We start from the raw sequence: 13,147 nt of genomic DNA, 5'->3' as shown, positions 1-13,147 counted from the left end.
CAGAGCCGGTAGGAGAGCAGGGGAGCCTCCTCCGGAGATGCTGGGGATCCAGACAGCTGACGGGCGTCATGCGGGACAGCGTAGGGGGCGCCTGAAACAATGGAAGCCAGAACGAAATGGGAATATTCCCCAAGACCGCATACAAAGGTGCACTTCAGGAAAGCGCGAGCTCTAAGTCAGAGGACCAAGACTGTGAGCTTCAGGCGGAAACACAGTCGGGACAGCCTTGCCATCCACTGAGAGTGATGAAATATACGCCAAGGTAAGAAAACAGGACACAGTTAGCCGCAAACGAATCTGCACAGCACGGGGAACCCCACCTGAAAAGATAACACTCACAACGGCGAACAATCTTTGCAAACCAAGATACCCACGGAGAACTCGTGTCCGAAACACAGAAACAGCTTGTGCGGCTCTGTGTCACACACACACACACACACACACACACACACACACACACAAGAAATAAAGGGGACAGAGATCGAAACGGGGATGTCTTCCGAGAAGGCAGAGAGATTGCATTAGGGACATGAAAACCTGCTAAGCGTCCCTGCTTATTAGAGAGAGGCCTCTTCAAAGTCCGGTGAGGTATCTTCTCACCGGACACCTTGCCCATCTTGTGAGAACGGGCATCTCACAAAATCTCCACAAATAAACGCTGAAGAGGGTATGGAGGGGAGAGAGCCTCCCTGCATTGTTGCTGGGAATGGGGAGCGGTCCATGTACGAGGGAGAAGAGTATGGGGGTCCTTCAGAGAACGAAACAGTGAAACATCTTAGGACACGCTCACCCCGACCCCGGGCACAGAGCCAGAGAAACCCCAGGGTTTCCAAAACATCAGTACCCTCGGGAGATCACAGCGCGCCAGGAAAATAACCAGGACACGGACACAGCCTGAGCGTTCGGGGACAGGTGAACGGGTAAAGAAGCCGGGCCACACAGACACGACGGACCATCAACTCAGCCATGGACGGGCAGGAGAGGATGCCACGTGCGGTCTGAGAGAAGGAAGCAGGATGATCACACGTAGAGAAGCAAGGCAGACAGGGCGAAATATCACTGGAGACCGCCTGTGGCTGGAGTCTAGCAATGGGTACAAGCCAACTACTTCACCCGACAGAAACAGACGCTGGAACAGAGGAAAGAGACTTTCGGGCCAAGATTACCCCAAAATGCATCTTATGGATGGGGGGCCTGGTGCCATTCTGAGTTTTGAGACTTTCCTTTCTTCCGTTAGCAGCCTGCTAGTGACTGTATAACATCCCGCTGAAGACTAGCCGCAGGGCACTCTTTCTGCCCTCTTCTGATGCCTATGTCAGAAGCTCTGTCTATCTCCTTTATACTTTAATAAAACTTTATTACACACACACACACAAAGAACCTTACGCTTATAAAAACAAAAAACGTTAGTGATGAGGGATCCATTAAGAGTTTGCTAAGAACACACACATTTCTTCAGGCTGAGTCACTCAGTCATGTCCGACTCTTTGCGACCCCGTGGACTGTAGCCCAGAAGGCTCCTCTGTCTGCAGGATTCTCCAGGCAAGAACACTGGAGCGGGTTGCCATGCCCTCCTCCAGGGGGATCTTCCCGACCTGGGGATCAAACCCTCATCTCCTGCATTGCAGGCAGATTCTTTATCCACCGAGCCACCAGATTAATATACTCAAACGTGATCAAAAATGACCTATTGATCCTCAGAACAGCCTCTACTGAACACACTCGAACCGCCTCTGTGGCGGAAAAATGAAGAAGAGATAAACACGTGCGTATAATGAGATCCAAGGTCCTGTACGCTGGAAACAAAGGCCAACACTGCGCAAAGGAAGCGTTCTCCAATGGAAACTAACATTTCTACTACAAACGGGGGGAAGAAAAGGTTTATGGAGAAATGCTGCCACCTCGTGGCTGGGCTTTGTAACGACAAGTATAAAAGCTGTGTTTCAGTGAGGTTCAGTTCAGTCGCTCAGTCGTGTCCGACTCTTTGCGACCCCATGAATCGCAGCACGCCAGGCCTCCCTGTCCATCACCAACTCCCAGAGTTTACTCAGACTCACGTCCATCGAGTCAGTGATGCCATCCAGCCATCTCATCCTCTGTCGTCCGCTTCTCCTCCTGCCCCCAATCCCTCCCAGCATCAGAGTCTTTTCCAATGAGTCAACTCTTCGCATGAGGTGGCCAAAGGACTGGAGCTTCAGCTTTAGCATCATTCCTTCCAAATAACACCCAGGGCTGATCTCCTTTAGGATGGACTGGTTGGATCTCCTTGCAGTCCAAGGGACTCTCAAGAGTCTTCTCCAAAAGCACAGTTCAAACGCACCAATTCCTCAGCGCTCAGCCTTCTTCACAGTCCAACTCTCACATCCATACATGACCACAGGAGAAACCACAGCCTTGACTAGACGACCATTGTTGGCAAAGTAATGTCTCTGCTTTTCAATATGTTTACTGTTGTTAAATTGAAGGCAGGAGAGGAATTGATGCTTTTGAACTGCGGTGCTGGAGACGACGCTTGAGAGTCCCTTGGATCCAACCAGTCCATCCTAAAGGAAATCAGTCCTGAATGTTCACTGGAAGGACTGATGCTGAAGCTGAAACTCCAATACTGTGGCCACCTGATGCGAAGAGCTGACTCATTTGAAAAGACCCTGATGCTGGGAAAGACTGAAGGCAGGAGGAGAAGGGGACGACAGAGGGTGAGATGGTTGGATGGCATCACCGACTCGATGGACATGAGTTTGAGCCAGCTCCAGGAGTTGGTGATGGACAGGGAGGCCTGGCGTGCTGCAGTCCATGGGGTCACAAAGAGTCGGACACGACTGAGCGACTGAGCTGAACTATATATATATTAGTATAATGAATAATCAACAAAAAAAAGACAGGACCTCAACTCCCTGAAGAGCATTTGCACAGCAAAGAAAGTCCTGAATGAGAGAACCAGACAGTGTTCAGACTGTAAAAAAAAAAAAAAAAGTATTTGCGAATGAAGACACTCACAAGAAACTCAACTCCAAAACTTATAAAGAGCTCATGATCTCAATATGACAAACACAGACAACCCAGGAAGAAAAAAATATATATATATATGCCAAAGATCAAAATGGATATCTCGTCCAAGAAGGCATACAGGTTGGCATCAGGCCCATAAAAAGATGCTCAGCATCAGTAATCACTAGAGAGAAGCAAATCAAAAGTGCCATGAGGCATCCCTTCGAACCGGTCAGAATGGCCATCTTCGGTAAGATCTACAAACACTAAGTGGTGCCAAGGGCAGCCGAAAAGCGGAACCCTCCTGTACTCTTGGTGAGGAGCTAAACTGGTGCACCAAACGTGGAAAACGGCATGGAGGTTCCTTATAAAACTTCAGCATCCAGCAACCGTACAATCCAGTAATCCCACTTCTGGGCTCAGATCCAGAGGAAAAGTCCTATTTCAGAATAACACACGCCTTCCTGTTTTCGGGGCAGCAGGATACAGAACGGCCAAGATATCAAATCTGCCGAAACGTCCATTGACAGGAAAAGGGAGGCAGGGTGGTAAGGCCTCTGCACAGGAACACGGCCCAGCCACAGAGCGGAGCGGAAGGAGGCCGCTGCCAGCAGCCTGGACGGGCCGAGCGGCTACCGCACCAAGTGACGGGAGTCAGACAAAGACAGGCGTCACAGGACCATGACGGGGGCTCTAGGCGCTCACCAGACGAACTGACGGACACAACGGAGCCAGACTCTGAAACGGAGTAAAGAAGCTTCTGGGTGAAACGCGCTCAGTCGTGTCCGACTCTTTATGACCCCACGGACTATACAGCCCACGGGATTCTCCAGGCCAGAATCCTGCAGTGGGTGGCCTTTCCCTTCTCCAGGGGATCTTCCCAACCCAGGGATCAAACCCAGGTCTCCCAACATTGCAGGCGGATTCTTTACCAGCTGAGCCACCAGGGAAGCCCAAGAATCCTGGAGTGGGTGGCCTATCCTTCCTCCAGGGGAATCTTCCCAACCCAGGAATCGAACCGGCGTCTGCTGCATTGCAGGCGGATTCTTTACCAACTGAACTACCAGTAAGGCTCAAAGGAACTTATGACTATCAAAAAAAAAAAATTATGGGAAAGAGACAAAGGAAAGGTTAGGAGTGAACATATACACGCTCATATATACGGAATTGATGATCAAAAAGTCTGTGCTGAATTGCACGGGGAAGTCTACTGAACATATAATTACCTCTGTGAGAAGAAGAACCCAAAAAAGAAATACACCTCTATGCATAAGTGAATCAAACTCCCGAATACCTGAAAAAAAGAAATACACCTCTATGCATAACTGAATCAAACTCCCGAATACCTGAAAAAAAGAAACACCACGTGGAAACTCAACGCTGAGGCTGCTGAGTCGCTTCAGTCGTGTCCGACTCCGTGCGACCCCATAGACGGCAGCCCACCAGGCTCCCCCGTCCCTGGGATTCTCCAGGCAAGAGTACTGGAGTGGATTGCCATTTCCTTCTCCAATGCGTGAAAGTGAAGTCGTTTGGTCGTGTCTGACTCTCAACGACCCCATGGACTGCAGCCCACCAGGCTCCTTGATCCATGGGAGTTTCCAGGCAGGAGTCCTGGAGCGGGGTGCCATTTCCAATAGAAAGCAACGATGAAAATTTAAAAAAAAAAAAAAAAAAAAAAAAGGCGGCCATGAAGAAATGCTTCCACCTTGTGTCCGAGTTTGGAACAACGACCAAAGGCTGCGCTGAAGGGCCCTTGACCTTCACCCGGTCGACTGGGCTCTAAGCATGAAACTGCTGCCCTCCAAGAAGCTTTCTACCGGCGGTCAGCGGAAAGAGTTAGACACTGGGCAAGGTGCACGAATCCAAGTTCAAGAGGTACCTTTAGCTCACACCCCGTTAAGAAAATCACATGAAAAGATGTCAGCATCGCTCTTGAAAGTGTTAGTCACTCAGTCGTGTCCGACTCTCTGCAAGCCCATGGACGGTAGCCCATCAGGCTCCTCTGTCCATGGGATTCTCCAGGCAAGAAAACTGGCGTGGGTCGCCACGCCCTCTTCCAGGGGATCTTCCCGACCCAGGAATCGAACCCAGGTCTCCTGCACTGCAGGCGGATTCTTTACCAGCTGAGCCACCAGGGAGGTTGCTGAATATTAGGGAATGCAAATCAAACCTACAACAGGTATATCATCTCTCACCGGCCAGAACTGCCATTATCAAAAACTCTACAAACATTAAATGTCTGTAGCTCATGGAGAAAAAGGAGCCCTCTGCAGTTTTCGTGGGAATCTGTACTTGTGCAGGTATTATGGAAAACGGTGTGGAATGTCCTTAAAAAACTAGAGATAGAGGTATTGTACGATCCTGTGGTCCCGCCGCTGGGGCATACACCTGGAGAAAACCACAATTAGAAAGGACACGTGCACCCCAGGGTGCATCAAAACACTCTTCACAACAGCAAAGACACAGAAGCAACCGCAAGGTCCATCAGCAGAGGAATGGAGAAAGAAGACATGGTGCATATACTGGGTGGGACATTCATCAGTTGTTACAAAATGAAATCATGCGTATATTTGCATAACCGAATCCCTTTACTGTAGAGTGGCAATTCATGGAACATCGTAAATCAACACAGTTGCTGTAACATTTCAAGCAAGCTAGATGCCCATCGGCAGAATGAATAAAGAATTTGTGGTACATGTATTCAATGGAATGTGACTCAGCCACGAAAAGGAACGCCTTTGAGTCAGTTCTAATGAGACGGAGGATCCTGCAGCCTGTTACAGAGGGAAGCAAGTCAGAAAACAAATATCTTGTACTGAGACATATGCATGGAATCTAGAAAGTCGGTGCTCATGGACGCATTGGCAGGGCATCAGCGGAGGCGCAGATGTAACCGAACAGAGTTATGGACCCTGGGAGGTAGGGAGGAGGGAGAAGGCGGGAGGTACGGAGAGAGGAACTCGGAAACGTACGTCACCATATGTGAGGCGGATAGCCGATGGGGATCTGCGGGGTGACTCAGGGGGCTCAAACCAGGGCTCTCGGCCAAACTAGAGGGGTGGGATGGAGTTTCAAGAGGGAGGGGACGCAGGTCAACCCACGGCTGATTCATGCGGATGTCCGGCAGAAACGCACACAACACTGCAAAGTGGTTGTCCTTCAGTGAGAAATACAGAAATTGATTCTAAAGCAGGACGCCAAGTGGGTGGGCAGCGTCACCTGTAGATGGCAGAGAAGAGCTCCTCGGACGGGATCCCGAAGGCTTTCGGATACTGGTTCCTCCCTTCCCTGAAAACGAGGAGGAGACCGTCACTCAGGCCCCGAGAGGTCACAGCACTCCGTTCACGCAGCCTTGCGCTCACAGACCTTACCCTGGCACCACAGATGGCTTGTGCCGGAAACGAGTAACCCAAGACTACTCAGGAATCGTTTTCCAGTTTGCAGTTCAGTGCAGTCCCTCAGGCGTGTCCGATTCTTTGCGACCCCGTGGGCTGCAGCGTGCCAGGCCTCCCTGTCCATCACCAGCTCCCGGAGCTTGCTCACACCCATGTCCATGGAGTCGGTGATGCCATCCACCCATCTCATCCTCTGTCGCCCCCTTCTCCCCCCGCCTTCAGTCCTTCCCAGCATCGGGGTCTTTTCCAGTGGGTCAGTGCTTCACATCAGGTGGCCAGAGGATCGGGGCTTCAGCGTCAGTCCTTCCAGTGACTGCGCCCGTTATCCCTGCTGTGATCCCATCAGCTCCCCTCACACCGTCAGGCATTAGACCCGGGAGTCTGGAGACCCGTGCGATAAGAAATCTAACATGTTGGTTCCCGGGACGCCCGGAAGCCAGCCCGCCAGCAGCCCTGGGGACTCGGGGGCGCGGCTGACACGCACCTCACTGCCTCAGCCAGGTGGCGCCAGCAGACGTAAGCGGTCCTGCCCGAGTACAGCAGCATGTCCCGCTGGGACCTGGGGCTGCCTCTCACCAGGTAGGTGCTGGCGAGCTCCGTGTTGGCATACACAGCTGAAAACAAACAGAACGGAGGGGGAAAAAAATAAAGTTAGACACCCAGGCATCGCCAAGATGCCAACAGTGACTCTGGCAACTTCCTGATTGGAGACGTGATTCTCGCCTGGGACCGTCGGAACCCCAACAGCTGGACCCTCGGTCCCGAAGGACCGGCTGACCTGTGGTGCAGGGGCTGCGTGCCCTGCCTGCTGCCTTCAGCTTTGGTAAATCCCACGGAAAGATCCGATTAGCAAATGGAAAGGGCCAGCGAGCCCCTGTGTTGTTCAATCCCTCAGTCGCCTCCGACCCTTTGCGACCCGTCGACTACATGTAATACGTGTCTATGGGGCTCCAATACTTAGGCCACCTGCTGCAAAGAACTGACTCACTGGAAAAGCCCCTGATGCTGGGAAAGACTGCAGGCGGGAGGAGAAGGGGACGACAGAGGATGAGATGGTTGGACGGCACCCCCGACTCGATGGACATGAGTTGGAGCAAACTCTAGGAGATGGGGAAGGACAGGGAAGCCTGGTGTGCTGCAGTCTATGGGGTCGCGAAGAGTCGGACACGACGGAGCGACTGGGCTGAACTGAATCCGCTCACTGTTTCTGCCCAACCTGTACCTGCCGAATGCTCGCGGGGCTCCAAGGGGTCCCCAGGGCAACAGAGCCGCAGCAGGAGGTTCTGTGACCTGGTCTCTGAGCCGAGCATCCCCGCGTCTCCGGGCCGGCAGGTTAGCCCACATCCCGACGTGCCTCCCCGAGGGTCTGCAGGTACAGCAGGCTCCTCCCGCCCCCAGGAGCTTCCCCGTGAACGTCCACCATCCTCCACAGGTGTGTCCTGGCCAGACCGCAGCCTGCGCTGGGGGTTCGAGGTCAGCACTGCCAGTGGGGGAAAGGGAAGGGGCTGCAAAGCTTACTCACAGGGCGTGACTGCTGGATTCCCAAGCCCGCGGCCATCTGAGTACCGTCAACCCCCAAACAATGTCCTCCTGTTCGAGTTAACTCACCCTCACTGTTTGCACCCCATAAATCCAATGGGGACGCAAGTCCTTGCTTCAGGGAGAAAGCCCATCACCCACCCCTACCGTTGCCCGCCCAGCCACCCGTACTTTGTCAGGCAGTGGTCCCTACACTTTGCAATTTCACAAATTCTCAAGATTCTTAAAAAAAAAAAAATCATCTGAGTGACTGAGATAGGGCTTACAATTTTTAATTTTGCAAAAAAAAAAAAGGCATTAAAAGTAAAAACTGGCAAAGACCATCTTCCGTAAGAGGAAAGCAGCTTTAACACCAAAACAAGGGTATGATCTAAACACAAAGGGCAACCCTTGAAAAGAAGCAGTTGAACATGATGGAAAAATTACTCCCATGTAACTTTTCGGTCACATTTCTGTCTTGTTCCTTGGATATTTCATCAGGGTTTCAGTGCAAACACCAGCCTCTCGAAACTTCCTGATCCACAGTCAGCAAATGACAACCCGAGTCTGGTACCCGGTTTTGGCCATCTGTTTTTGCCAATAAAGCTTTATTGGAACCTTGTTCCATCACCTGTTCTGCTGAAAAGCTTTATTGTAACTTTGTTTCACTGCCTGTCTGGTCTAAAAAGCTTTACTGGAACCCTGTTCCACAACCTGTCTATCAATAAATCTTTACTGGAACCCTGTCTACCACCTGTCTAGTCAACAAGGCTTTATTGGAATGTTGTCCCACCACCTGTTTTGTCAATAAACCTTTATTGGAACCCTGTTCCACCACCTGTCTGGTCAATAAATCTTCATAGGAACTCTGTTCCACCACCTCTCTGGCCAATAAAGCTTTATTGGAACCTTGTTCCATCACCTGTTCTTCTAAAAAGCTTTATTATAACTCTGTTTCACTGCCTGTCTGATCTATAAAGCTTTACTGGAACCCTGTTCCACAACCTGTTTGGTCAATAAAGCTTTATTGGAATCCTGTTCCACCACCTGTGTTGACAATAAAGCTTTATTGGAACCTTGTTCCAGCATCTGTTTGGTCAATAAAGCTTTATTGGAACCTTGTTCTACCACCTGCCTGGCCAATAAAGCTTTATTGGAATCCTGTTCCACCACCTGTGTTGACAATAAAGCTTTATTGGAACCTTGTTCCGTCACCTTTTCTGCTAAAAAGCTTTATTGTAACTCTGTTTCACTGCCTGTCTGGTCTATAAAGCTTTACTGGAACCCTGTTCCACCACCTGTTTGATCAAGAAAGCTTTATTTGGAACCCTGTTCCACCACCTGTCTGACCAATAAAGTTTTATTAGGACTCAGCCCCGCCCGTCTGCCTGTCTCCAGCAGCCCTGATGCTCCGAAGGCAGAGATGAGTGTCATCTGCAGAGACACAGTGGCCAGCCCACCAGGCTGAGAAGACTTACTCTGTGGCTCTTTCCAGAAAAATAAAACGGAAAACTGTGCTGAGAGTGTGCCTTTAAAACGCCTTCTTCCAAAGAGCCAGGGTGCTTACCTTTTCCTCCCCTCACGGCGGCTTGCAGCAGCTTCAGGGACACGCAGGTGTCCAGCAGCAGCTCTGTCCCCCGGGGGCTGGAGCCCAGACGTGAAGACACTGCCGCTGAGTCCAAGGGCTCCAGGGCCTCTGCCAGGAGGTCAAACACCCCCAGCTCACAGGCAGCAAAGAGAACCTCGGGGCAATGAAGCCAGAGTCAGCCTTAGTTCTCAGGAGACTCACACTCTCAGGAGGGTGAGTCAGACAGAGAGGGAGAAATATCACACGGCATCCCTTACATGTGGGATCTATAGAGATGACACAACCAACTTATAAAACAGAAAGAGACTCACAGACTTAGAAAATGAACTTATGGTTGGTGCCGGAGAGGATGGTCAGGGACTTTGGGGTGAACATGGACACACTGCTGGATTTAACATGGAGAACCAGCAAGGACCTGCTGCCCAGCACAGGGAACTCTGCTCAATACTCTGTAATAACCTGATGGTCACCAGGGGGAAGGATGGGGGAAGGGATAGTCAGGGAGTCTGGGATGGACATGGACACTCTGCTGGATTTAACATGGAGAACCAGCAAGGACCTGCTGCCCAGCACAGGGAGCTCTGCTCCACGTCACGCGGCAGCCTGGCTGGGAGGGGAGTTTGGGGGAGAGTGGGTACGTGTCCATGTCTGGCTGAGTCCCTTTGCCGTCCACCTGAAACCATCACAGCGTTGTTCACTGGCTATACCCCAGTATAAAATTAAACGTTTACATTAAAAAGGCCTATCCATTCCTGTTCTGTTGAGACTGTATTAACTCTTATTCTGTTAAGATCGTATCTACTCTTCTTAAAGTTCTATTAGTTGTTATCCTTAATAGGTCACTCGAAGTCCTACTATATTAAGATGCTGTTAAGCTTTATCCTCTTAAGATGGTATCAGCTCTTGCAGTGAGCTTAATATTAACTCTAATTATATTAAGTTTTAATGACTCTTGTTCTATTGAGATGTCATGAACAGCCCATTAAGAGTGCATTCAGATTTTCTTCTATCAGGATTTTATTAACTCCCCTTGTACAAAGGTTGTATTCAGCCGTATTCTGTTCACATGGAATCAGTTCTCACCCTGTTAAAGTTGTGTTGATTCTTGTTCAGTAAAGTTGGCACGATCTCTTACCCTGCTGTGATTATACAAGCGGCTATATTCAGGTTTTATTCAGTCTCTGCTGCCAGGTTTCAGCAGACAAGCGCCTCTGGGGTTTCCCCTGGTGGCTCAGACAGGAAAGAATCTGCCTGACAATGCAGGAGACCCGAGTTTGATCCCTGGGTCGGGAAGATCCCCTGGAGGAAGAAATGGCAACCCACTCCAGTATCCTTGCCTGGAGAATCCCATGGACAGAGGAGCCTGGAGGGCCACAGCCCATGGGGTCGCAGAGTCGGACACGACTGAGTGACTAACACTTAGCCTGCAAGGATAGTATAAGCCCTGTATTCCGGTTTCTTTCACTCTCTGTGAAAGAAGATTTTATGAACCCCTATTCCAAGGGATTGTAGTTCATTTTCCTGCCTTAACGTTGGGTGCACTCTGGTTCTATTCAGGTATTATAAACTCTCACTCCATTTAGGTTGCATTCAGGTTTTTTCTATTCACATTTTATCAGCTCTCTTCATACGAAGGCTGTCTTCAGTCATCTTCTGTTAAGATGGTATCAGCTCTTGTTCTGTTAAAGGGGTGGTGACTCTGATTCTGTAAGGCTGCAGGACGTTTTATTCTCTGAAAGCTGGGTGCGCTCTCATCCTATCGAGGTTTTATCAATTGTCCTATTGAGGTTGCGTTACGTTTTATCCAATTAGTATGGCGTTGGCTTTCCACTGAGGTGTATTAACTCGTACTATAGTAAGTGAAGTGAAGTCGCTCAGTCGTGTCCGACTCTTTGCGACCCCGTGGACTGTAGCTCTCCAGGCTCCTCCGTCCATGGGATTCTCCAGGCAAGAATGCTGGAGTGGGTTGCCATTTCCTTCTCCAGGCGATCTTCCCAACCCAGGGATCGAACCCAGGTCTCCCGCGTTGCAGGCAGACGCTTTAACCTCTGAGCCACCAGGGATCGAACCCAGGTCTCCCGCGTTGCAGGCAGACGCTTTAACCTCTGAGCCACCAGGGATCGAACCCAGGTCTCCCGCGTTGCAGGCAGACGCTTTAACCTCTGAGCCACCAGGGATCGAACCCAGGTCTCCCGCGTTGCAGGCAGACGCTTTAACCTCTGAGCCACCAGGGAAGTTGCAATCCCTCTTGGCTGAGTGAGATGTTTTGAACTCATCCTACTAAGGTTGTATTCAGATTTTATTCTATTGAGTTTTTAAATTATTTTTATCTGTATTTATTAGTCTCCACCAGGTCTTAGTCGGGGTATGTGGGGTCTAGTTCCCTGACCCACGGCCGAACCCCGGGCCGCTGCATTGGGAACTCCGAGTGTTAGTCACTGGGTCCTCAGGGAGGTCCTTCTACTGAGTTTTACTGAGGCTCTGATTCCACTCAGGTTGGATTCAGCTTTATTCTCTTCACACTGGATTCACTCTTGTTCTATCGAAATATTTAGTTAATTTTACAGCAGCAGCTTTACAACGCTGTGTTAGTCTCTGGACCGCAAAGGGAATCAGCCGTCGCTTACACGTACATCCCCTCCTATTCTGCATTTCCTTCTCATGTGGGTCAGCAGAGAACTCTGAGTCGAGTTCCCTGAGCTGTACTGCAGGTTCTCACTAGTCCTGTTTTATACACACGATCAACAGTGGATATTTCTCAATCCCAGCCTCCCAACGCATCCAAGATTTTATTAAGCCTGTTGTTCTGCTGAGGTTCTATTAAGTTTTATCCTCAACGCCGGATTCACCTTTGTTCTACTGAGATGCTATTTCTTAATACTCGGCTTATATTAAGTTTTATTCTAGTAAGATTGTACGCACTCTTGTTTCACTAACAATGAAAACAGGGTTAGTCAGTCAGTCATGTCTGACTCATTGTCGACCCCCATGGACTGTAGCCCCCCAGGCCTCTCTGCCCATGGGATTCTGCAGGCAAGCATCCTGGAGTGGGCTGCCATTCCCTCCTCCAGGGGGTCTTCCCGACCCAGGGGTGGAACCTGGACCTCCTGCTTTGCAGGCAGATTCTTCACCAAATGAGCCCCCAGGAAAGCGCCTCCAAGTGCCGTTCTGAGACGCCACTCTGTGAGGGCCAACACAGGCCTGGAAGGGCCCCAGGCCCCGATGGCCAAGCTTCTGCCCGTGGACACGCCCAGAGTTCCAGCACACCCTCGCGCCCCCCGGAGGAGACCCCGTCCTCACTCAGCACTGAGTGCCTATCGTCCTCCTCACCTCCAGGCAACAGAACCCCAGCCGATGGGGCCTCTTCCTACCTGGGAGACCATGAAGCCGTTGGCATATTCCTTCAGGAGACGGTAGCCCTCACCCTCCTGGGAGCACATCTTCCTTCCGGGCTGGTCTGGCTTGGAGGGACCCCGGCTATCTTAGCTCGGCTTCACCAGTCTATGAGCAACCTGGGCGGACGGCCAGCGGGTCACTACTGACCCCGCCAGCTGGACGCCGAGGAGCAAGCCCAAGACGGATCGTTCTAGGAGATTCCGTCAGCCTGCTGAAGGGGATGAGAAAGCTTACAGGGGACCCCTGGGGCTTCTGTTCACTC

The 13,147-nt window shown here is 50.8% G+C and overlaps 1 protein-coding gene across 2 annotated transcripts in view; it reads right to left on the bottom strand.

Moving 5' to 3' along the window:
• Positions 1-12,929, bottom strand: part of ASMT (acetylserotonin O-methyltransferase) — a 28,511-nt gene extending 15,582 nt beyond the window's left edge. For both annotated transcript variants that reach the window (NM_001285598.1, XM_018044436.1), the window contains 4 exon segments: positions 6,208-6,276; positions 6,868-6,997; positions 9,469-9,643; positions 12,861-12,929. In NM_001285598.1, the coding sequence (NP_001272527.1) occupies positions 6,208-6,276; positions 6,868-6,997; positions 9,469-9,643; positions 12,861-12,929 (443 nt within the window).
• Positions 12,930-13,147: the final 218 nt, after the last annotated feature.

Source organism: Capra hircus, unplaced genomic scaffold, assembly GCF_001704415.2.
Source record: "Capra hircus breed San Clemente unplaced genomic scaffold, ASM170441v1, whole genome shotgun sequence".
Classification (NCBI taxonomy): domain Eukaryota; kingdom Metazoa; phylum Chordata; class Mammalia; order Artiodactyla; family Bovidae; genus Capra; species Capra hircus.
Note: the sequence above shows the minus strand (reverse complement) of the source record. Positions and strands in the feature narration are given on the sequence as shown.